Here is a 26,205-nt window from a genome sequence, read left to right as displayed (position 1 = left end):
AGAGGAGACACTAGGAGACTAGGCCACAATGACATCACATGTCCATTCTAGCATTACCATTTCCATTATGTGTTTCAAACAGGCTTCCATTGTGCCGCTATCGGATGGCCATCTGCTTTTCTATTGAACTGGTTTTGAATTTCTGTCAATAGTCAAGGGCACGTTCCTCCCCAAAGTGGAACCATTGAGTGTAATATTACAACAACACCATAGGGGGCAGATTACCATCACATCTCCATACCTTTCATTTGCATATTACAAATGACATAATCATAGATGATCATTATCAGCTCCAGCCCCAGCCATTGTGATAATCCTCCCTTTCAAACACACGCACATATTTTACCCTCACAGTATCATCATCAGCAACTAGCTCTACCTCACAAATATGAACCAGGCAGTCACATAGTCTTTCTAGTCAACAGGAAGCATGGCATCCTGGGGAAAAGGAGGCGTCAGTCCCTCTGTTCCAGAGTCCCCCTGCCTATTGTTGACACTGCACACTGATGGCTAAGTCATGCACAATAATGCCTGTGTGACTGTGACCAGGGCTGGGTCTAGGTCTGGTGATCCCCCTGCCTCAATGGGGCCTGTCTGTCTGTCCGCTTCTCAAAACAAGCTAGGCTGGCTCAGCATAAAATAACTTGAAAAACCTCTACAAGCAAGATCATACTAAATGATAAGAGGATAACATTTAATTGTATAGAGAAGTGGTTCCCAAACTGTTGGGCGAGGGGTCAGCAGAAAAAATAAATACAAAATACAAATACGAACTCAGTCCGGATTTAAAATTACACTTGAAAGTTGTAATGGTAGAATGCAAAAGGTGCCATTTGGAAATTGGGTAGTGCATCATCAGCTCCTCTTGTCAGTCAGTGTATACCTTAGAGATATTTACAACTCGCCAGAAATGTCCAGACCAACTAGCCCATGACAACGTTTTTAGAATTTGGTTTTTTTCAACCCATAGATATTGTTGTAATTTTTTTGTCACTCAAATATCACATGAATACACATTAGACATGGCAAAATGTATAGAATTGCAAGAAAAATTGCTTTAAAACTGCAAAATTCCCTCCAGCATAGAAATAGATGTGGTGAGCTCACAGGGGGTGTGAGTGAAAAAGGTCGGGAACTCCTGGTATAGAGGAATATGTCCAAGGAAACAATGTCATACAGTGGAAGTGTACTTAGTGTAAGTGTACTTAGTGTAAGTGTACTTAGTGTAAGTGTACTTTACAGTATTAGACCACCATACAATCTAGAGATAGGTTCCCCAACTGGCACCTTGAGGGTTAAATTCATTGCTAAACATAAACTGTAAATACACCAGGAAATTTGTTCCAAGTGACTGTAATTTAGAAAATCTGTTCCCAAGACTTTCCACGCATAATAGAGAGATGTGATCATATACATATGTTAGCAAGGTTTGACATTTTTATGTTTTAGTCAAAAATGATATCTGTTTGGGCTTCTTGCGGTCAATTTGTAGTCTAGAAATTATTTGTATTTATGTTCAGGCCCCTAGAACATCTGCTCAAGAAAATCTAGAGGATCCCAAAAATACAGTAAAACAAAAAGTTAGGGCTTCAATTCATGCCCTCATTTTTCCCTGGTTGGCCCCATGAGCAACAGAGAGTAGATGGGGTCTGGAACTAGGGCCCTGTACTGACTACTGACAGCCAGGGCAAGGCACAGGAGAGGGCAAGGACGAGTGGAGAGAGAGAGGGAGAGAGGGCAGAGAGACCAAGTGATTTATCATCTTCCCCTACAGAACACAGCTAGGGCCTTTAACCCTGCAGGCAGCCAGGGAGGGTCAGGACAGTTAGCACACACACACACACACACCCACGCACACACACAGACACACAGACACACAGACACACAGACACACACATGTACAGACAGACAGACAGACAGACAGACAGACAGACAGACAGACAGACAGACAGACAGACAGACAGACAGACAGACAGACAGACAGACAGACACAAACACACAAACACACCAGGCAGGAGATGGACGGCTTGTCTCAACCTCACACTGCATGTGGTAGGTACTGGGAGAACTGTTAAGTTTAACCCATCATTATGTGGCTCTTTTAGGGGGGGTGACTATAATTAAGCTATGGATGACTATAAATAAGGTATAGTTGACTATAAATACGCTATAGATGACTATCAATAAGCTTCAACGTATTTTAACACAAAGCTGAGGGGTACAATAGTTTATGGTCATTGGGTTACACCACTGATTCAATCAATGTAGAAGAGTGTATTCTTACCATACAGTTCATGGCAAAGTGGTTGTGCTGGGTCTGCAGCTCCCCGGCATGCTGGTGGTTCCCTCCTATCTCTGTGTAGCTGGTCAGGAACAGGCCCTTGTTGTGCATGATCCAGTCAAACATCTGTGGACGGCGCAACACACACACAGCCATGGGCACAAAAACACGCACACAGGCAGGCACAAGCACACAGAAGAAGATCTCTATAAGCAGGTACTGTATCTTACAGCTCTGGAGGGGTGAGAGAGAGACAGAGAGGGGGGGGGGGGGGGGGGGGCTGGCCTAAAGGCTGATGACATGGATGTTTGGACTCTCAGGAAGGCAGATGGAATGACTCCAGTCCACTGTATTGAACTGTGTGTCAGCCTGACCCTAGTGTCATGTTGTCATACTGCCTAGACTCATGATGTTGCCACTGGGAACGCCAGACAGCTGGTCGAGGTTCGTATCACCCTGGAGGGACCTTTAGCCAGCATGACAAGAAACCTCAGCATGACAGCTACCATTTCAACTTGACCTCTGAGACATGCTTCAATAACCGGGGACAATGATGACATGCCTGGGGAGGAAGAGGAGGAGAAAGAGGATGAGGTGGTGGTGTAGGAAGAGGAGGAGAAAGAGGATGAGGTGGTGGTATAGGAAGAGGAGGAGGAAGAGGAGGATAAAGAGGATGAGGTGGTGGTGTAGGAAGAGGAGGAGGAAGAGGAGGAGGAAGAGGAGGTGGTGGTGGTGTAGGAAGAGGAGGAGAAAGAGGATGAGGTGGTAGTGTAGGAAGAGGAGGAGGAAGAGGAGGTAGTGGTGGGGAGATGTAATTAAAGCTTTGCTCTGACTAACTGACAAACATGTTTGTTTCCACAGCAGGGAGGCATCACATCACCATCTGGCTGATAGCTGCATGACATCCATATAACTGTAGCTGGGTCTATGCACACTGACAGGCTATGGGCCATTACAGTATACTGCAAACAAGCATCATTACTCCTGCAGATACCTATCCCATTCTGTTTGCTATGAAGTAATATTCTCAGTGCAAATCCAGACTTCACTGGTGAGCTTGGGATGCTTTCTTTCTAGTTATGAATGCTAGGAAGAGAGATATGGACTAAAATGGGATTCCTTTGAATAGAAACAAGCCTTGTTCTATTAACACAAAAGTGAAAGTAGTGTGTAGTTAGTTCATAACATACCTTCTCTGCATCCTGCTCAAACAGCCGCAGCTGGAAGCACTGGTCCAGTTTCAGCTTGCGCATGTGCCACAGCTGCTGCAGGTGCTGGCGTGTGCCATGCAACTTGTCGAGCAGAGCACTCACTTTGGGCACCAAGTTGTGGGCATCTGGGTGGTCTGTGAGCCCATCGTTAGCATCCGTTCCCCCGCCGCCGCGGTTAGTGTAGCCTCCAGGGGTGACACTACCCTGCTGAAGTCTCTGGAGCAGCCTGCGTCCCTGGGTGTCCAACTCCTCCACCGAGGCCTTGGTGGCCCTCTTCTTGAGCGAGGCGTGGTCCTCCATAAGGCGCCGTGCCCCCTCCAGGTCGCGCGGAAGGTCACGCTGCGCCAGGGTCTCCTGCAGCTCCTCCAGCCGTGCCAAAGCCCGGGCGGCATCGCCGGCGAAATCCTCGAAGGCCACGCGCACATCGATCCACTCGTCGTGGTCGTACTCCAGGCTGCCTTCGAAGTCTGACGTCAGCTGGGAGGGGTCCACCACCTTGGTCAGGCCCTCGAGAGACACCATGACCGTCTGGAGGAAAAGGGAGGGTTCAGACACTAATATAAACAGCAGTCTGTGAGGAAAAGGGGGGGAGGATTCAGACACTCATATAAACAGCAGTCTGTGAGGAAAAGGGGGGGAGGATTCAGACACTAATATAAACAGCAGTCTGTGAGGAAGAGAGAGGATTCAGACACTAATATAAACCGTAGTCTGTGAGGAAGAGGGAGGGTTCAGACACTAACATAAACAGCAGTCTGTGAGGAAAAGGGGGGGAGGATTCAGACACTAATATAAACAGCAGTCTGTGAGGAAGAGAGAGGATTCAGACACTAATATAAACCGTAGTCTGTGAGGAAGAGGGAGGATTCAGACACTAATATAAACAGCAGTCTGTGAGGAAGAGGGAGGGTTCAGACACTAATATAAACAGCAGTCTGAGGAAGAGGGAGGGTTCAGACACTAATATAAACAGCAGTCTGTGAGGAAGAGGGAGGATTCAGACACTAATATAAACAGCAGTCTGTGAGGAAGAGGGGGGGTAGGATTCAGACACTATTATAAACAGCAGTCTGTGAGGAAGAGGGAGGGTTCAGACACTAATATAAACAGCAGTCTGTGAGGAAGAGGGAGGGTTCAGACACTAATATAAACAGCAGTCTGTGAGGAAGAGGGAGGGTTCAGACACTAATATAAACAGCAGTCTGTGAGGAAGAGGGAGGGTTCAGACACTAATATAAACAGCAGTCTGCGAGGAAGAGGGAGGATTCAGACACTAATATAAACAGCAGTCTGTGAGGAAGAGGGAGGGTTCAGACACTAATATAAACAGCAGTCTGTGAGGAAGAGGGAGGGTTCAGACACTAATATAAACAGCAGTCTGTGTGGAAGAGGGAGGGTTCAGACACTAATATAAACAGCAGTCTGTGAGGAAGAGGGAGGGTTCAGACACTAATATAAACAGCAGTCTGTGAGGAAGAGGGGGGGTTCAGACACTAATATAAACAGCAGTCTGTGAGGAAGAGGGAGGGTTCAGACACTAATATAAACAGTAGTCTGTGAGGAAGAGGGAGGGTTCAGACACTAATATAAACAGCAGTCTGTGAGGAAGAGGGAGGGTTCAGACACTAATATAAACAGCAGTCTGTGAGGAAGAGGAAGGTATGGAAGGAGATCCGAGAAGTAGAAAGTCATTTTATGACACTGATGACACGTCATTCTTATTCTACGGGAGCGACGCACTGAAAGTACACCCTGATGCATGAGACTCCCGAGATGCAGATATTATTATTAATGACTATCATGTTACTAAACCAACTGAATATCACTGTGAGTCAAAATTCCATTACCAACATAATTAAACGTGGATTATGAGGAGTGGTCAACAACAGATCTATTACGTCCAATGTTCACATGAAAAGGTGGGCAAAAACATTCCAGGAATTGTAGCTGCAGCCATGTTACCAGTCATAACACATCAAATCTCTATGAGATAACATCAACGCATGCAGTATCCACAGCTCTGTAAAGCCCATTCATGTGTATGTTGTGTATTCTTTAGCAGTGGGCTCAGATTAACGCCAATCTGGATGTCCCTAATCAGACTGCCCTCTTTACTGAGACTCTGCTCTCTCTGAGGCCCATATATCCGTGTTCCACTCTAAATAGGTCAGAACAAAAATTGAACAGCTCCAGCTTCCTACCCACACGGGACTCTCTCTGCCACAGCTTTAATGTCCCTTTCCAATTCCACACAACACTTCCTAGGGCTCATAACGACATCTTAGAACACTTATACACAACTTTAATTCAATTTGAAGGCAATCAATTCATTTGAAGAAAAACATTCACATTGCAAACTCATTTCCTCTTGCCTTACAACTCCAGACACTACAAACATATTCTCAGTATAGCCTAAAGATGATTAAGACATACAATCTCCTCAGACACTTTTGGGAAAAGATCCACATCTGAGGATCGATTCAAAGCGGTTGAGTCATATTGCTATAGTACCATTCTCAGAACCCATAAGGCAATCTCGCGCTAGGTAGCTTGTTTGCTCAAATTATTCTGTATGAATGTCCATCACAAGAGACTATGCAGGGTGGACCTACCTCAAATTCAAACTTGGAGCTCCCAAAATTGGTCCTCTGTTTCTGCCAGAAGTTGTCTGGTTTGATGATGAGGGCGACGTGGATGCAGGAAGGGAAGGATTCCTGCAGGATCTTCAGCAGAGGTTTGATGCTGTCCCACTTAGAGCCTCGCATGTCAACGATGACCGTGAAGCCATGTCTGCTCACCTCCTCACTGAGACAAACCAAGACAACAACCACAAGTAGCCATGAAATTCACAAATCACCACTCAAATATTTTGTTTACTTCCATGACAAAAAACTATTGCTAATATTCAAATGAAAATGAAATGGGTGGTGAAAATGTCTTTCACCAGGTGGCTCAGAAAAAATGTAATAAAATGTAACCGTTGAGATGTTCAATGACTCGCTTACCAAAAGTGTCCCGCTGCAAAAGCACCATAAAAGGATATCCCCAGTGTTTAAGGCTTAACCTGAGTGTCTCACAGCGCAGAAGGAGGCCCTGTGCTCTGAACTAAATCACTATGACTTCACTCTCTGAAAAGACCAGCCCAGCCGTCTCCCAGAGAGAAACAATAAGAAAACAGTGGGAGAGAACGAGTGAACCGGAGAGAGAGCCAAATACAAAGTGAGAGAGAGATAAAGTGAGAGCGAGAGTTTGTTTCTGTGTATAAAAGAGAGCGTAAAACTGCCCTCCCGCTGAGTGGACAGCACAGACAGTCTTGCCGAGGTAACGTTCCACTAGCAACTCTGCTAGCCAACCGCCCACGCCTCCCACGTCCTAGTCCAGACCGACGCCCCTTCTCTCCGGATGCAGCCCGCACCAGATCCCCTACACTGTTTTCCTAACCACTAGTCAGCCTCTAGGCTAGTATCCAATAACACTGAAAACAGACAGAGAAGAGGAGAAGCTTGCCTAAACAGCACAGAGAGACAGCACAGAGAGAGAGAGCGAAAAGGAGATGGCCTGAGAATATCTATCTGCAGTTAGTTATTAGTAAGTGACCCACTCCGCTGTGCTCTCCTCTGCTCTGCTCTGCCTGCCTGGCGTCATCAGCCCCTACAGAGAGAGGCCCAGGGGGAGTCTAACCTACATACAGCCCTGGACTGCACTGCACTACACTACAAACACGCACGCACACACACACACACACACACACACACACACACACGCATACAGACAGACACATGCAAGCGCATACAGAAACACACACACACAGTATACTGAGTAAACTATGTCAACAGTCAGTGGTAACGGTACTGCACCAGGCTGAGGGCTGGAGTATAATACTCTCTCTAATGCTGCACAGGGAGGTGGCTGCTTAAAGGGAAGAGTCTATTTCAAATAAAGCAGAGAGGGAAATCACAGTTGTGGAGTAGTTGAATTTGAAACCACACAGTGATTCACAGGTGGTAGTCTGGGGAGGGTTGCCTCGTTCACGCTGGACTCCAATAGAATGTGACACAGAGGAGAGTCAACAAGCTGGTTTTCATTATCCAACTTTCAGAGTTAATACTGTGTGTGTGTGTGTGTGTGTGTGTGTGTGTGTGTGTGTGTGTGTGTGTGTGTGTGTGTGTGTGTGTGTGTGTGTGTGTGTGTGTGTGTGTGTGTAGTGAAGGGAAAGGAGGCCGGGCTGGGTTCAACAGTGTGTTCAGTTATTTATGTATAAGAAACAGTACCTGGGGATACCAGCGAGGTAGGCTATGAGTCTGCGGAGGTCCTCTGTTCGTATTCTGTCATGGTTACTCCTGGCTGGGAAGGTAAGGACAGGACCCCCACGTTTATCTCGGCCACCTGGGGAACACATGAACCAGGACCATGAGAAACACACAACAACAGATAACCACTAAACAGGGATGTACAAATCCTGCTAGTTGTCCTCACCTTTTACAGTATAATGGACTCTTATCGTAATACCGGCAACTGAAGAATGCATTACTATTTTACAATATTAGGAGTACTTTGAGGTAAAATCACTCATCATATTTATAACTGTTTACAGCATACATATTGCAAAAATCACGGAAGCTGGAGACTCATATCTCCCTCACTAACTTTAAGTACCAGCTGTCAGAGCAGCACACAGATCACTGCACCTGTACATAGCCTATCTGTAAATAACCCATCCAACTACCTCATCCCCATACTGGTATTTTTTTTATGTATTTTCTTTGCTCCTTTGCATCCCAGTATTTCTACTTGCACATTCATCTTCTGCACATCTATCTCTACAGTGTTTAATTGCTAAATTGTAATTATTTCGTCACTATGGCCTATTTATTGCCTTACCTCCCTTATCTTATCTCATTTGCACACACTGTATATAGACTTTTTCTATTGTGTTATTGACTGTACGTTTGTTTATTCCATGTGTAACTCCGTGTTGTTGTTTGGGTCGCACTGCTTTGCTTTATCTTGGCCAGGTCGCAGTTGTAAATGAGAACTTCTTCTCAAATATCCTACCTGGTTAAATAAAGGTGAAATTAAAATACAATAAAAATAAAAATACTGTATAGCTTTTAGTTGGAGGCAAGACTGCTTGCCACCACTAATAAGAACAACCACTAATAAGAACATAAATAGACCATAGAAGTTATGAGTCTTGACATGACTAAGTCATGTCAGCAGTAAGTCACAGCAGGTCAGGGTCATGGCACGGTTCACACAGACAGCTCCACTCACAGCTTAGCTGAAGCTACATCTCCCTGCAGAGGAAGCCTTGCCTGCCTGATGTTTCCCTGTGTTGTGTTGTAGGCTGTTGTTCCCACCATAATGTGCTGCCTATTCCCAGTGCTCTGTAGTAAATGCAGAGCTGCAGTGAATCATGTGAGGCCGTTTGTGTGTGTGTGTGTGTGTGTGTGTGTGTGTGTGTGTGTGTGTGTGTGTGTGTGTGTGTGTGTGTGTGTGTGTGTGTGTGTGTGTGTGTGTGTGTGTGTGTGTGTGTGTGTGTGTGTATTCCCATGACATTCTACAGACCATATAGAATGGTAAACACCATGGATCAGAGACATCGTGTTTCTCACCTGATATGAAGGCAACCTTTTCTTTAAGGATGGGCAGAACGTCTATGGCCTTCATCTCCTCATTTCGATGAAACCCTGAAATCAACAGGGAAATGCAGTCAGTCAGAACAGTAAATCAGACCATCAAGGTTCAGTTCTATACGTACTGAAGTTCACTTGATAACATGATATCAGTCAATCAGTCATGTTCTCATCACTACTAATACACAACCTGGGTTAGGACTGAAAAGGTTCAGAGCCACAGAGTGTACCAGTCAGAGTGTACCAGTCAGAGTGTACCAGTCAGAGTGTACCAGTCACAGTGTACCAGTCAGAGTGTTCCAGTCTGTTAAAAATCACTCTCTGTAGTTGACCCAGTTCCAGCAGCGGAACCCTGACATGAGATAAAATCAGCCATCTCTTTGTCATTACAACCCTATGACAGGTTGAACTCTTGAGAAGGCCTAATAAGAGTTCAGAATGGTGACAACCACTACTAAGAACAAAAATAGATCATAGAAGTTAAATAAGGTTAAATCCTTATTGTACAACCAAGCAGTCAAAGAGACACAGTAGTGACTAGATAGATAGCATCATAGCTATAGCGCTGTACTCTGGTCTTAACTCATATCCTCACCTACTCACCAGATGGCTTACACTCAATATAGAGAGCACCCCCCCCCCCCACATGTGTATGTACGACCACACACACACACCTTTACATTGTGTCATAGCATCATAGCACAGCCTGTAGATAAGACCTGAGTAGATCCTGTAGTCATACAGTGTAGTACGAGTAGGTTGATGTCTACTGCACTGACTAGAGCTGCAGCTTACTGTGTTAGACCTGGTAGAGCAGCAGCTTACTGTGTTAGACCTGGTAGAGCAGCAGCTTACTGTGTTAGACCTGGTAGAGAAGTAGCTTACTGTGAGCAGCAGCTTACTGTGTTAGACCTGGTAGAGAAGTAGCTTACTGTGTTAGACCTGGTAGGGCTGCAGCTTACTGTGTTAGACCTGGTAGAACAGCAGTTTACTGTGTTAGACCTGGTAGAGAAGCAGCTTACTGTGTTAGAGCAGCAGCTTACTGTGTAGAGAAGCAGCTTACTGTGATAGACTGGTAGGGCTGCAGTAGGGCTGCAGCTTACTGTGTTAGACCTGGTAGAACAGCTTACTGTGTTACTAGAGAAGCAGCTTACTGTGATAGACCTGGTAGGGCTGCAGCTTACTGTGTTAGACCTGGTAGAACAGCAGTTTACTGTGTTAGACCTGGTAGAGAAGCAGCTTACTGTGTTAGACCTGGTAGAGAAGCAGCTTACTGTGTTAGACCTGGTAGAGAAGTAGCTTACTGTGTTAGACCTGGTAGGGCTGCAGCTTACTGTGTTAGACCTGGTAGGGCTGCAGCTTACTGTGTTAGACCTGGTAGGGCTGCAGCTTACTGTGTAGACCTGGTAGAGAAGCAGCTTACTGTGTAAAACCTGGTAGGGCTGCAGCTTACTGTGTTAGACCTGGTAGGGCTGCAGCTTACTGTGTTAGACCTGGTAGAGCAGCAGTTTACTGTGTTAGACCTGGTAGAGAAGCAGCTTACTGTGTTAGACCTGGTAGGGCTGCAGCTTACTGTGTTAGACCTGGCAGAGAAGCAGCTTACTGTGTTAGACCTAGTAGAGCAGCAGTTTACTGTGTTAGACCTGGTAGGGCTGCAGCTTACTGTGTTAGACCTGGTAGAGCAGCAGCTTACTGTGTTAGACCTGGTAGGGCTGCAGCTTACTGTGTTAGACCTGGTAGGGCTGCAGCTTACTGTGTTAGACCTGGTAGAGCAGCAGTTTACTGTGTTAGACCAGGTAGAGAAGCAGCTTACTATGTTAGACCTGGTAGAGAAGCAGCTTACTGTGTTAGACCTGGTAGAGCAACAGTTTACTGTGTTAGACCTGGTAGGGCTGCAGCTTACTGTGTTAGACCTGGTAGAGCAGCAGTTTACTGTGTTAGACCTGGTAGGGCTGCAGCTTACTGTGTTAGACCTGGTAGAGCTGCAGTTTCCTTAACTACTAAACGGGAGAGATGAAACAGAAACAGAGACAGAGAGAGGGAGAGAGAAAGAACGAGTGAGAGAGAAAGAGAGCACGAGCAAGAGAGGGAAAGAGAGAGAGCGAGGGAGGGAGAGAGAGAGGGGTCTATTTCAAATAAAGCAGAGAGCGAAATCACAGTTGGGGAGGAGTCGAATTTGAAAACACACAGCGATACACAGGTGGTAGTCTGGGGAGGGTTGCCTCGTTCACGCTGGACTCCAATAGAATGTGACACGGAGGAGAGTCAACAAGCTGGTTTTCATTATCCAACTTTCAGAGTTAATACTGTGTGTGTGTGTGTGTGTGTGTGTGTGTGTGTGTGTGTGTGTGTGTGTGTGTGTGTGTGTGTGTGTGTGTGTGTGTGTGTGTGTGTGTGTGTGTGTGTGTGTGTGTAAAGGAAAGGAAGCTCCGAGGCCTATGCTCTCACTCTGAATATTTTATGGACATGCTAATAGGCAGTAGCTAGGCTTTATCTCCTGCAAACCTGCAATGTAATATATTTCCCACTCACAGTTCCACCCCATGGGGAGAACTGGTTTGTGTCCCAAATGGCACTCTATTCTACATGGGGTCTGGTCAAAAGTAGTGCAATAAATAGAGGATAGGGACGCATTTTGGATGCATTCATGGTCATATTACCATATCAAATCACTCCTCGTAGTCTCAAACTGCAGTCCCCTGTCCCCAACCCACTTTGTCACAGCTCAATGGATTTGTTGTTGTTGGAATTATCCAAAATGGATTATTCATTTGACTGTAACACAAAATCCGATTTTCACAAGGCATTGCATGATATGATTAATAGCCGATTAAAAGTATTAGTTCATCCCGGGTGGCGCAGTGGTTAAGGGCACTGTACTGCAGCGCCAGCTGTGCCATCAGAGTCCTGGGTTCGCGCCCAGGCTCTGTCGTAACCGGCCGCGACCGGGAGGTCCGTGGGGCGACGCACAATTGGCCTAGCGTCGCCCGGGTTAGGGAGGGCTTGGTCGGTAGGGGTGTCCTTGTCTCATCGCGCACCAGCGACTCCTGTGGCGGGCTGGGCGCAGTGTACGCTAGCCAAGGTGGCCAGGTGCACGGTGTTTCCTCCGGCGCATTGGTGCGGCTGGCTTGCGGGTTGGATGTGCGCTGTGTTAAAGAAGCAGCGGCTTGGTTGGTTGTGTATCGGAGGACGCATGACTTTCAACCTTCGTCTCTCCCGAGCCCGTACGGGAGTTGTAGCGATGAGACAAGATAGTAGCTACTACAACAATTGGATACTATGAAATTGGGGAGAAAAAGGGGTAAAATTCAAGTATTAGTTCATTCTGAGATGAGGTTAAAACAGTTGCCAGAGACGGACAGAAAATAGTATGAAATAAAGTTTGTCAATGATATTGTATTAATAATCACTCAGTGTGCTGCCGTGTGCCCTTTGAAAACATAGAATCGGCTTCATACAATTTTATTCTGTGCCTCGCTGGAGAGAAAATGTACCTGTTTAAAAAGGAATGGTTAATGCCGGGTGAGGTCCTTTTAGGATGCCAATCTCATCATTCTGTAAGATCTGTTCTTGAAGTAACATGTAGTACTGAGTAGTGCAGTTTATACTCGGATGCGTTCGTTTCTGGGCGTTTTGCCCTGTGTTTGAGGCGCGTTTGCCTTTGTGGGCTAATGAGTTGATTTAATCTATTACTATTGGCCAAATTCGTAATGTATTAATGAAGTTATGTATTTTCCCCTAACCAGTGTTACCATTTTCCTCATCTGTCTGTTGTATATTTTGTCAATATAAAAATGGGTCCAGTCATCTCTGTCACCTCCACTGTAGGCCTAGGCTACATTCTTAGAAAAAAGGTGCTATCTAGAAGTATATCAAGAGTATACAACCAACTACACCTGATCTACTGACTCTGTTGTAACTGTTGTAACTGTTGCTGCTCCACACCAACAAGATAGACTGCTGGGTCCTCCATCCTAACACAGGCCTACTGTAAGTACCTGATAGTATCCAGAGTAATAATAATATCATAAATAGATTACCAGGAAATATCATAAATAGACTACCAGGAAATATCATAAATAGATTACCAGGAAATATCATAAATAGACTACCAGGAAATATCATAAATAGACTACCAGGAAATATCATAAATAGACTACCAGGAAATATCATAAATAGACTACCAGGAAATATCATAAATAGACTACCAGGAAATATCATAAATAGACTACCAGGAAATATCATAAATAGATTACCAGGAAATATCATAAATAGACTACCAGGAAATATCATAAATAGATTATCAGGAAATATCATAAATAGACTACCAGGAAATATCATAAATAGATTACCAGGAAATATCATAAATAGACTACCAGGAAATATCATAAATAGATTACCAGGAAATATCATAAATAGACTACGAGGAAATATCATAAATAGATTACCAGGAAAGTAGGTTTGTAGCTTTCACCATCAGTAAAATAAAGTGTTAATGATGATTCTACTAGTTTGTTGCTGCTGATAAAAATATTATTTTATTCAGAGAGGCTAAAAACGTTTGTCACAGACGAACTGCGTAGATTAGACCAAGGTAATAGGATGACAAGATGATTCCACCAGTAGCCATTCAGTCAGTTTAAATTAGAGGTTGACCGATTAATCGGAATGGCCGAATAATTAGGGCCGATTTCAAGTTTTCATAACAATCGGTAATCGGTATTTTTGGGCGCGATTTTTTTTTATACCCTTTTTTAACTAGGCAAGTCAGTTAAGAACACCTTCTTATTTTCAATGACGGCCTAGGGACGGTGGGTTAACTGCCTCGTTCAGGGGCAGAAGGACAGATTTTCACCTTGTCAGCTCGGGGGATCCAATCTTGTAACCTTACAGTTAACTAGTCCAACGCAGGCAATAACGACCTGCCTCTCTCTCGATGCACTCTACAAGGAGACTGCCTGTTACGCGAATGCAGTAAGCCAAGGTAAGTTGCTAGCTAGCATTAAACTTATCTTATAAAAAACAATCAATCATAATCACTAGTTAACTACACATGGTTGATGATATTACTAGATATTATCTAGCGTGTCCTGTGTTGCATATAATCTGACTGTGCATACAAGCATACAAGTATCTAAGTATCTGACTGAGCGGTGGTAGGCAGAAGCAGGCGCGTAAACATTCATTCAAACAGCACTTTCATGCATTTTGCCAGCAGCTCTTCGTTGTGCGTCAAGCATTGCGCTGTTTATGACTTCAAGCCTATCAACTCCCGAGATGAGGCTGGTGTAACCGAAGTGAAATGGTTAGCTAGTTAGCGCGCGCTAATAGCGTTTCAAACGTTACTCGCTCTGAGCCTTCAAGTAGTTGTTCCCCTTGCTCTGCATGGGTAACGCTGCTTCGATGGTGGCTGTTGTCTTTATGTTGCTGGTTCGAGCCCAGGGAGGAGCGAGGAGAGGGACAGAAGCTATACTGTTACACTGGCAATACTAAAGTGCCTATAAGAACATCCAATAGTCAAAGGTTAATGAAATACAAATGGTATAGAGGGAAATAGTCCTATAATTCCTATAATAACTACAACCTAAAACCTCTTACCTTGGAATATTGAAGTCTCATGTTAAAAGGAACCACCAGCTTTCATATGTTCTAATGTTCTGAGCAAGGATCTGAAATGGTAGCTTTTTTACATGGCACATATTGCACTTTTACTTTCTTCTCAAACACTTAGTTTTTGCATTATTTAAACCAAATTGAACATGTTTCATTATTTACTTGAGGCTAAATTGATTTTATTGATGTATTATATTACGTTAAAATAAGTGTTCATTCAGTATTGTTGTAATTGTCATTATTACAAATAAATAAATAAAAATCGTCCGATTAATCGGTATCGGCTTTTTTGGTCCTCCAATAATCGGTATCGGCGTCGAAAAATCATAATCGATCGACCTCTAGTTTAAATATCTGATGCCAATAACATAGAGCGGGGAAGTCTGGGTGAGTCGTGCTCAGGGAGAGGAGAGGCCAACTGATACAACATGGCTACTTCGATATTGATTCTATCCCACATCTGACCCAGTCAGCAGTAGTCAGGCCTGACTGGACATCATAACACATTATGTCATTACGGGAGATTGCAGAGCAGTGCTGGGCCCTAAAGAGGATAATCTATTGCTTCAGGCAACCAGCTGGGAAGGGACAGCTTCGAGAGGGACAGGGGAGGTAAAATGCTTCTATAATAGTTCTATTGTAGTAGCGTGTCTGTGTGTACCCTCATCCAAAGAGCAGACACCATAGGTGGGTGAACTTCAGGGCTATGTGTGTGTGTGTGTGTGTGTGTGTGTGTGCGCATGAATGCCTGCATGCATGCCTGCACGTCTGTGTGTATCTGTGTGCATGTGTGTACTCACCCCCATGTCTCATTCCAGTCAAGTTCAGAATCAAACTAAGGAGGAGAGGTGTGAGCCTGACAACAATACCACCATAGCTGTTCAGCTGTCTCCCCCCCCCCCCCCGTTATCGTCCAACTCCCTCTCATGATCTGACACACGTATGTCAGCCCGGTCTAAACATTCCTACAGCAGCATGTGGGAGTGTCGATGTGTGTGTGGTACAGTAACACAGGGAATGGGCCCCACTGGAAACACAACTTCCACATCCCCCCTTTCTCTCTCTCTTTATCTCTCTCTCTCTTTGGTGTTTTTATGTAACAGCCTGATAATGGCCCACATCCAACACTGATCTACACTGCACTGCTAGAGGCACCGAGAAGGGTCAACACCCCACACACACACACACACACACACACACACACACACACACACACACACACACACACACACACACACACACACACACACACACACACACACACACACACACACACACACACACACACACACACACACACACACACACACACACACACACGTCTCAGACAATGCTCTGTCTAGAAGGCTAGAAGGCAGGCCAGACACACCTTGTTAGTGGTTGTAGTGTGTTTCTCATGCTGGTTCCTGTGTTATCCAGGTGGCCAGAAGTAACCGTGAATATGAACAGAGGCCCTCGGCAGACTCAAAGCCTACCTCACTGGCATCCCCAGGTTCACGCACACGCACACGCACGCACACCCACACGCACACACACACACACAGTGCTCTGCACGCAGTGTGGTGCAATAAGTAACTTCTGAACCAGAACATCATCAAATTAGGCCAAGCAATTGAAGCATATGAGCTCATATAGGATTTTCACTGCTAGGCCTACATGTTCAGCCTGTTTTACATGAGTACAAACACCAATATCCCAGCGCCTTTACTGCAATATCCCTCCATACAGTAATTGGTGAACAATCATTATAACCCAGGCAGCACCACACAGCCTTCATTTACAAGTCTGCCAAGCATGAAATGAAGGTTGTCAATCACTCATCCTTGATGATGCATTAATAATGAGGGTAATCCATTCTACTCACTCAGTGTGCTGTCGGGTGCCCTTAGAAATCAAACTGCATAGAAACGGCTTTCTACAATATAGTCCTACTACTGTGCCTCGCTGGAGAGAAGAGAAGGAAACACTGCTTGTGTTATCAAATCAAACTTTATTTGTCACATGCGCCGAATACAACGTGTAGACCTTACCGCGAAATGCTTACTTACAAGCCCTCAACCAACAATGCAGTTCAAGAAAGAGTTAAGAAAATATTGACCAAATAAACTAAAGTAAAAAATGATAAAAAGTAACAATGAAATAACAATAAGGCTATATACAGGGGGTACTGGTACCGAGTCAATGGGTGGGTGGTACAGGTTAGTCCAGGTACCTTGTACATGTAGGTAGGGTTGAAGTGACTATGCATAGATAATAAACAGCGAGTAGCAGCAGTGTACAAAATAAGTAGTCTTAAGGCTTGGTGGTAGAAGCTGTTAAGGGGCCTTTTGGTGCTCCAGTACCGCTTGCCGTGCGGTAGCAGAGAAAACAGTCTATGACTAGGCTGACTGGAGTCGCTGACAATATTTTGGGCTTTCACTCTGACACCGCCTGTTATATAGGTCCTGGATGGCAGGAAGCTTGGCCCCAGTGATGTACTGGGCCGTACTCACTACCCTCTGTAGCGCAGTCAGATGCCAAGCAGTTGCCATACCAGGCGTTGATGCAATCAGATCAGAAATATTCTGTTCAAACAATGTCAAGAACAACTTAATCATATGACTTATTCGTGGAGCCTGATCTACTTCAGGAGATGGCGGCTGCTGCATCATACTGACATCAACCATTCATTGGCAGGAAATAAATGGCTCAACAGAACCATGATGGTGATGACAGGGAGGCGGTGCAGCATTTGAAGCTGTCGATGTGTTGCCTTACAATAGATGATGTATCACAATGCACACACAATGTTCACTTGAGCTATGGTGTGACGTTGGCTGATGTAGGTAATAACAGTGTGGTCCTCAAGTCACTAAGCGTCATGTGAGGCAGGTAAATCGTGACTTGAGTCATGGTTTGAAGGGTATACATTCCTTCCTTTGTCTCAGCTTGGGTTTATTCCACCACCCTCACATCGCAGAAGTGGAAGTATTGCACAAGCCGGAAAAATATGCTGGAGGATTTTGGTTACATTGTCATGTAAAAAAACAGTGCTCCCTCCCTCCCATAGGTGGAATTACAATGTAAATTATGAGGGAGCAGAAGGAGTGCCACTGTCGACAGATTTACTGAATGAATTAAACAAAAATCCTTATGGCCACACAGTCTGATGAAAACAGCACTGTGCAGAATACAGACACACTCCACCAATACCTCGGCATCCTGTCTACAAGTTCCTCTATATCTGTTTTATTATGTGGGTATATATCACTTTGGGAGCTCTTGGAGAAATTGAAAAAGTAGAACTCTCACACCAACAGTATGACCGGGTGTATGGACAAATGGAACAACAGTAGATTGAACAGGAACTCCACCACTCCAGCTCTTTGAGAAAACATGCATAAATAAAATATGAATTTAGAGAGGTTTTGGACCCACAGCACTGCGTATGCTACTACACTAAGTTGTCCATGTCGGCCTCCCAAATGGCAACCCATTCCCTTCATAATGCACTACTTTTGACCCTCAGAACGGGAAGTTGCCCTGTGCTGTGCCTGATCTGATCTACCGAAGCAAACGTAGAGCCAGGCCAGCAGCTCTCTCTAGTCTAAAGCCTGTAGCCTCACAGTAACCTCTCTCTCTCACCAGGCACCAGGCACGGTGTAAGGAAAGTATGTCAATCCCCTCTTCAGTCCGTTTAACAGCACTTTACTTACAAGGACCACAGATAGACAGCAAGACCAGCTGCTTCACATGGTCTGTCCCCAAATGGCAACCTATCTCCTTCATAGTGCACTACTTTGACCAGGGCCCTTGCAGTGCACTATATAGGGAATAGTGTGCCATTTCGGCCAGAGACTTTTAGCCTCTCAGAGGACTGACCTCCACACCAGTGTGTTAGTACACAAGTCCTCACCCTTCCCAGTCAGTCGTGTTCATCATAGTGCTCGGCCCCGATTAGTACTTTTTGTGGACGACCGTTGTGGATGACCTATGCTGCTACAAGTAGCAAAAGGGTTTAAGTAAGTAAGTAGCTTGAAAAAGCCACGCACAGGACAAGTAATCCAAGCCCTGGTACAAATGTATGGGGATGATTTCTGATGGGGAAAATCAGACCCAGTGTTGCTGGCCACAGCCACAAGACCAGGATATAGAGCTTGTTTGTTTTCCAAATGGCACCCTATTCCCTACATAGTGCACATTGTTGACCAGAGCCATGTAAATGAGTGCACTGTATAAGAAATAGGCTGCAATTTGGGATGCAAAGAAAGCCATGGCTGGGGCTGTGATGGGAGCCATTCTTCACAGCTGTGTCGTGCGCTCATCTCAGCTTGACTCTAGAGCGCTTCAAATCCAGAGGAAGTGTGGGTGTTTCTCTCGCCCTGCAGGTCCAGTCACAGAGGCCTCACCCCCTCTAATCTCATTTGGATGGGGAGGGAAACTTTGCCTGTATGCTGTGTGCTTTGGCCTGGCTCTGCTCTGCGCAGCACCGACACCCTTTATCTGGGGGTTTAAGTATAGCATTTCCTCAGAGTAAACGATGTGCCACTTTCTTTTGCTAGTTTTTGAGACCCTAAATAACCAGAAGGCAGAACAGAAACAGGACACAGTCCTGAGTGACCAGGTCTCTCAACGCAACAGAATGTGTCAATGCTGTTTTCTGATCAGGTTCTGGCGTTATTACATAGCAGACCTGGGTTGAACATTTTATTTAATTAATTTTATATTATATTTTAGGTGCACTTGATTGAGCTTGCCAGACATGCTGGGTGGGCACTGGGCAGGGTTTGCATTTATGGTGAAACCTGATGTATATAAACTGATAAATTCTTAAATCCAGGTGTCCATGCTGTGCTTTCTGAATAGTGTTGGACCAGTCATAGACGATTAAAGAACAATTACATGGTGCTGTTGATATGTTGTTTTTCCATCTCTCCAGTGTGACAACCTACACTATAATAACAACAGTCTCATGTTCCATTAGTACCAGGGGGAGCGATGAGACCACAAACAATTAAAGAGCTGTACGACCTTCACAGTCAGTTAGAAGAGAACCAGTCGTTCCCAGTTCAACAATGTCACAATCTCTTTCATTGTGCTGTTGTAGCTTCTTTAAAACAATGTTACTACATGAAAAACACTAGGCTAGACTTCTTCAATACTGTGTTGTACTACGTATAGATATTCACAGCTGTGTTCTTACCGTTATTTATTAAAACACCACTCTGCCATATATATAATTGAAATCAGTATGTTAATGTAGTTTTCCATGCATCACCCCAAAAAGCCTATAAACTAGTGAAATTACCATTTTCTCCCTACCTGCTTTAAAATGTAGCGTTGTGGCCATCTGTCGACTGATCCCTCTCGTACACAGACACTTCCAATACTCACTATCGCCCGGGGCATTGTTAACTTTACCATTGGCCTCTCCATGGGCAACCCTCTCTATGTTGTGTGTTCACCCTTTGATCCATCCCTCTATATCTCTTCTATGAGCCTGGTTCACAGATCACAAGCGCAATCCAAAGACAATGTGTTATAGTGAACACTAAGCTATAGTCTCTATAAGCTATAGTCACAGCCAGAAGAGGACTGGCCACCCCTCATAGCCTGGTTCCTCTCTAGGTTTCTTCCTATGTTCTGGCCTTTCTAGGGAGTTTTTTCTAGCCACCTTGCTTCTACACCTGCATTGCATGCTTTTTGGGGTTTTAGGCTGGGTTTATGTACAGCACTTTGAGATATCAGCTGATGTAAGAAGGGCTTTATAAATACATTTTATTTGATTTAGTCTACAGGCTAACACTTGGCTTGTACAGAACGCAGAATGTTGCATGTGTCCGTTCTCCATTCTATATAGGGCAAGGCCAATACTAGATTATACCTTACTTCTGTTCACCCATCTTCTCTAGTATCCCACCTCCACCTGACAACAAGCCCTCTCAGAGGAGTGTTATGATGAGACAGAGACAGGCCATGGTGATATGGGACAGACAGGAGACCAGGGTACTGTCCCAAATTGCACCCTATTCCCTAAAAGTACACTACTTTTGACCAGGGCCCAGGGTACTTTTGACCAGGGAATAGGGTGCCATTTGGGATGCAGCCCAAGGCTCTAATGAGAAGCCCCCGGAAGAAGAACTGACAGGTTGAGATGTTGGAGATTTAAAGTAGATCCTGATCTCATTCCGTAGCTCTCTCTCAGCTATCTTCATGACAAATGGCCTTCATTTTCTCCTGTCCCCTCGGAGGAAGGAGCCAGGAGCGCCACAGATTCTTCTGCATTAATTACCTCACCACTGGTCACAGGTGCATCCCAAATGGCACCTCCTATTCCAAAACAGTACACTATACAGGGCTCTGGTCAAAAGTGCTGCACTATGTAGGGAATAGGGTGCCATTTGGGATGCAGTTACAGTCTCTAGGCTGGACAATAAACCATAATGGGATTTTTCTGAGTAAACAAGCAATTCCCCCCATTTTTACTCACACCGGTCTGTGTCTTCTGTGATCAAAAAGAGAGTCAGTGCATGGGCTTGCTTAGCCAGAGTCCATATTGAAGTCTTGATGGCCATTGTTCAATTCATTGTTTTCAGATAGATATATTGAGCCCTAAATGGCACCCTATTCCCAATATAATGAACTAGTTTTGATCAGAGCCCGGCATGGGCTAGTTCACTATATAGGGAATAGGGTGCCATTTGGCACACAGACATAGCCTATATCTAATACATAAGGAAACTACAGCATAGGGGCTCTGGTCGATTAGGTGGCTGGAGCCACAGAGCTTCATAAGCCAAGGACACTCTACCCTCCTCCCCTCTTCTCTGAAAGCTGATAGCACCTAATGCTGCAGAGTGAATTTGAACAGCAAACCAACAACTAGAGACTAATGTACCTTAGCAATACAGTAATGTACAGAAATAGACAAACACAAACCATTCACACAAATTACATTGTATTTACCAAAACAGGAGAATCAACCTGCTTCCCTAATCATGCACCAAGACAGACACAGAGAGCAAAAACAGGGTGAATACTAGTATCTGAGATTACCACTGTAATGTTACCTGACAGTTGGATGAGGGTACTCCCTGCCTGTGCAAACTGCCAGCTGTGGTTATCCAACACCGCCATCATCACAGGTACCTCTGTTAACTCCTGATTTGACCTTTCTCCATTTAACAAAAGAAGTAAGTGAAATCCTAGGTTAAAGATAAATCATTGGTGGGCAGCCGACCGTGCCTGTAGGTCTGGGTAGGCCAGCCCCGTACGTCAGGAGGAAATCGGACAACCTGCCTCTCGGCCTCCCGGGAACCAAGCTTCACTACGAAGGCAATGCCAGGTCTTTTGACCAATTGGAGCTTTTCTTTCTTGTCCCCCGTTGCCCCCCAAATAAGATTTACTGACGAGGAGTGTTGCTTTGAATTAAGCAGTTCTCGCCGGCTGTCTGCCTCACTCTCGACTCCATGGAAAAAAGTTAAGCCGGACCAAACAGTTGTCGTACATGGATTTGCGGTGGAATAGGCTTTATTGATGATTGCTTTTAATCCCCTCTCTAATTACTGGACCCCTGTCCACTACACAGCAAAATGCATCCATTTACATCCCACTTACAACTAGGGCTGGGCGGTATCCCTTATTTGACTATATACCAGTATTGGTACAGGAACCGGTTTGGGTTTAACTTTACCTTCTATAATGGCTTTTCAATGTTTATTTTGTTAAATGTGATATGCAACTCCAGCGCATGTAATGTCCTTTTTTATGGTTTACTCAGTTTGCTACATGAGTCATCTCTCGCTCCCGCTCCTCCTGCTGAATGCTGCTTCCCACACGCCTCGTCACTCATGGAGAGAGCAAGTTCTTGCTGTTCATTCTGTAGTCTGCATGGTCAGATGCAAAAATATGTTGATGACAATGATGCTGCTTTCTGCAAGCGTTCTATAATTACACTATTAGTTTGTGTATCATGCTGTCTGCTAGTATTTAATTTCTTATCAAGCTAATATAAATATTCTTAGCTGCTAATGCTAATCACTAGTTAGCTGGCTACCTAGCTTGCTAAATGTACTAAGTCAGAGCAAACTTTGGTAGCTAATACAGCCTGGTACTTGTGCTGATGTAGGCCTAGATAAGCATGTTGTTTGTGCAACGGTATCTTCCAAATCAGAGAAGAAAAGGCGAAGCATGAATATGTTAGCTAGCAAGCTACATGAGGTAAGAAAACACGTTATGTAACATCTAATTTGGGTCCCTTGGAAACACTGACCAACACTTTGGTTCCTACCCTGTTGATAATTCCTCCCTGGTTTATTCCTGCGTTGTCATATCAAAGAATGTATTCAAGGTGCTGCCCACTATATTCCAACTATAGAATTAGATGAATCATTATATTTCCATGATTCTAACAGTTAACCATTTAACTAGGCCAAGATGTTTTCTCATATTATGCAGCTCTGTGGGGCACAGTATGGAAATGCAGAAATTGTTTGAAGTTGGATTGAACAGTACAAAACATTCAGAATGGTGAAAGACCCATTGCAATCACTTATATCACTTTTTTTGATGACAGCTTTGCACACTAATTGGCATTCTCTCAATCAGCTTCACCTGGAATGCTTTCCAACAGTCTTGAAGGAGTTCCCACATATTCTGAGCACTTGTTGGCTGCTTTTACTTCACTCTGCTGCCCGACTCATCCCAAACCATTTCAATTTGGTTGAGGCCGGGTGATTATGGAGGCCAGGTCATCTGATGCAGCACTCAATCACTCTGCTTCTTGGTCAAATTGCCCTTACACAGCCTGGAAGTGTGTTGGGTCATTGTCCTGTTTAAAAACAAATGATAGTCCCACTAAACCCTATACCAGATGGGATGGCGTATCGCTGCAGAATGCTGTGGTAGCCATGCTGGTTAAGTGTGAATTCTAAATAAATTGCAGACAGTGTCACCAGCAAAGCAACCCCATATGGGTGGCAGGGTATCCTAGTGGTTAGAGTGTTGGACTAGTAACCGGAAGGTTGCAAGTTCAAATCCCTGAGCTGACAAGGTACAAATCTGTCGTTCTGCCCCTGAACAGGCAGTTAACCCACTATTCCTAGGCTGTCATTGAAAATAAGAATTTGTTCTTAACTGACTTGCCTAGTTAAATAAAGGTAAAAATACCCTGACACCTCCTCTTCCATGCTTTATGTTGGGAAATACACATGCGGAGATCGTCCGTTCACCCACACCACGTCTCACAGCGGTTGGAACCAAACATCTCCAGACCAAAGGACCAATTTCCACTAGTCGAATGTCCATTGCTTGTGTTTCTTGGCCCAAGCAAGTCTCTTCTTATTATTAGTGTTCTTTAGTAGTGGTTTCTTTGCAGAAATTCGACCATGAAGGCCTGATTCGCAGTTGATGTTAAGATGTGTCTGTAACTCTGTGAAGCATTTATTTGGACTGCAATTTCTGAGGCTGGTAACTCTAATGAACTTATCCTCTGCAGCAGAGGTAACTCTGGGTCTTCCTTTCTCATGAGAGCCAGTTTCATCATAGCGCTTGATGTTTTTGGCGACTGCTCTTGAAGAAACTTTCAAAGTTCTTGAAATGTTCCGTTTTGACTGACCTTCATGTCTTAAAGTAATGATAGACTGTCATTTCTCTTTGCTTATTTGAGCTGTTATTGCCATAATATAGAGTTGGTATTTTACCAAATAGGGCTATCTTCTGTATACTACCCCTACCTTGTCACAACCCAACTGATTGGCTCAAATGCATTAAGAAGGAAAGACATTCCACAAATGAACTTTTAAGGCAAACCTTTGTTAATTGAACCATTCCAGGTTGACTACCTCATGAAGCTGGATGATAGAATGCCAAGAGTGTGCAACGCTGTCATCAAGGCAAAGGGTGGTTATTTGAATAATCTGTTTAAAACTTTTTTGGTTACTACATGATTCCATATGTGTTATTTCATACTGTTGATGTCTTCACTATTATTCTACAATGTAGAAAATAGTAAAAATAAAGAAAAACCCTTGAATGAGTGGGTATTCTAAATCTTTTGGCAGGTAGTGTAGGAGAATCAATCAAATGTATTTATATTTACCCAGGCAAGTCAGTAAAGAACAAATTCTTATTTGCAATGACAGCCTACCCCAGCCAAATCCAGACAATGCTGGGCCAGTTGTGTGCTGCCCTATGTAACTCCCAAACAGGGTCAGATGTGATTCAGCCTGGATTTGAACCAGGGACTGTAGTGACAGCACTTGCACTGAGATGCAGTGCCTTAGACCGCTGCACCACTCGGGAGCCCTTTTTACATCAGCAGTTGTCACAAAGTGCTTATACAGAAGCCCAGCCTAAAACGCCAAATAGCAAGCAATGCAGATGAAAGCGCAGGCTATTAGGTTTGACATACCATTCTCTTCAGAAGTTTGACTTTGGTCCATTAGTGCCAGTCTCCCCTGCGGTCTCCGCTGCTGTCTCCCCCTGTCCCTCAGCAAGCCCATGTATAGGAAGCGAAAGAGCACTGTGAGTCCTGCCATGACCAGATCAGATCTGTGAACTCTCTACCAACTGGAGATGACTAAAACCTCCCAGTAACAATCTTGTTGCTGGTTGTCTGGACACTCCAGCCGTCTCAGTGAGTCTAGTTTGTAAACTCCAGTCCTCTTAATGGATAACAGTCTAGTTTGTAAACTTCAGTCCCCGCAGTGGCGACATTGGAACAACAAGGCTCTTCTCCGAGGCCTGTCCATGGTGGTCTGTCGGTCGGTTTGTGATCAGGCACGTATTTCACTGAGCCGTCAGGAATAAATAACTGGGGAGGCTTATCAGTCCTCTGGAAGAGGGGGAGTCAGGGGGAGTCAGCTGTCTGTCAGAGAGAGAGAAAGAGAGGGAAGAGAAAGAGAGAGAGAGAGAGAAAGAAAGACAAAGAGGGGGTAGGGGGAAAATACTGGCAGTACTGGTGGAGTGTGTGAGGTGGCACGACAAAGATGGGTTGCGGGAAGACGGGTGGGATGGTGAGGTCGGTACCCGCAGCTGCAAAGACATGGAAGCAGCAGCTGTGCCCTCCTGTTCTTAACCCCCCCCCCCCCCCCCCTTAACTCACCGACCCATTTCACCAACCCCCACCCCCACATGCCAACACCTCTACAGTTTCCACAGAGACGCTCCTGCCATCCTGAGTTATTCAGGTGACCAGGGTGTAAACTGCCTCCGTTGTTTAATTATAACCCCTATTATACCACCGTGGGATTTAGCCTGGCTGCCCTATTCAACTGAGGCGAATCAAACCAGTTTCAACCCAGATCATGCCCAGCTCCTCTCACTGCCCTCCTCTCCCCTCACAACAGAGAGCTGAACACAGAGCCAGGAGAGAGATAGAGAGAGAGAGAGAGAGAGAGAGAGAGAGAGAGAGAGAGAGAGAGAGAGAGAGAGAGAGAGAGAGAGAGAAAACACAAGCTGATAGAGGATGAGTGTATAAGGCCTC

General features: G+C 44.8%; 1 protein-coding gene across 2 annotated transcripts in view; it reads right to left on the bottom strand.

The window, feature by feature from the left end:
- LOC139391634 (triple functional domain protein-like) overlaps nucleotides 1-26,205 on the bottom strand; it is a 134,532-nt gene that overhangs the window by 72,391 nt on the left and 35,936 nt on the right. Inside the window, exons 3-7 of one of the 2 annotated variants that reach the window (XM_071139023.1) lie at nucleotides 9,108-9,182; nucleotides 7,764-7,878; nucleotides 6,105-6,297; nucleotides 3,472-4,020; nucleotides 2,285-2,407 (exon numbers count right to left, since the gene is read on the bottom strand). In XM_071139023.1, coding sequence (XP_070995124.1) covers nucleotides 2,285-2,407; nucleotides 3,472-4,020; nucleotides 6,105-6,297; nucleotides 7,764-7,878; nucleotides 9,108-9,182 — 1,055 coding nt within the window. Of the gene's footprint in view, nucleotides 1-2,284; nucleotides 2,408-3,471; nucleotides 4,021-6,104; nucleotides 6,298-6,497; nucleotides 6,636-7,763; nucleotides 7,879-9,107; nucleotides 9,183-26,205 lie in introns of those variants that run through there. The other variant, XM_071139031.1, reaches the window with a different exon arrangement.

This window comes from Oncorhynchus clarkii, chromosome 3 (assembly GCF_045791955.1).
Source record: "Oncorhynchus clarkii lewisi isolate Uvic-CL-2024 chromosome 3, UVic_Ocla_1.0, whole genome shotgun sequence".
Taxonomy (NCBI): domain Eukaryota; kingdom Metazoa; phylum Chordata; class Actinopteri; order Salmoniformes; family Salmonidae; genus Oncorhynchus; species Oncorhynchus clarkii.
Note: the sequence above shows the minus strand (reverse complement) of the source record. Positions and strands in the feature narration are given on the sequence as shown.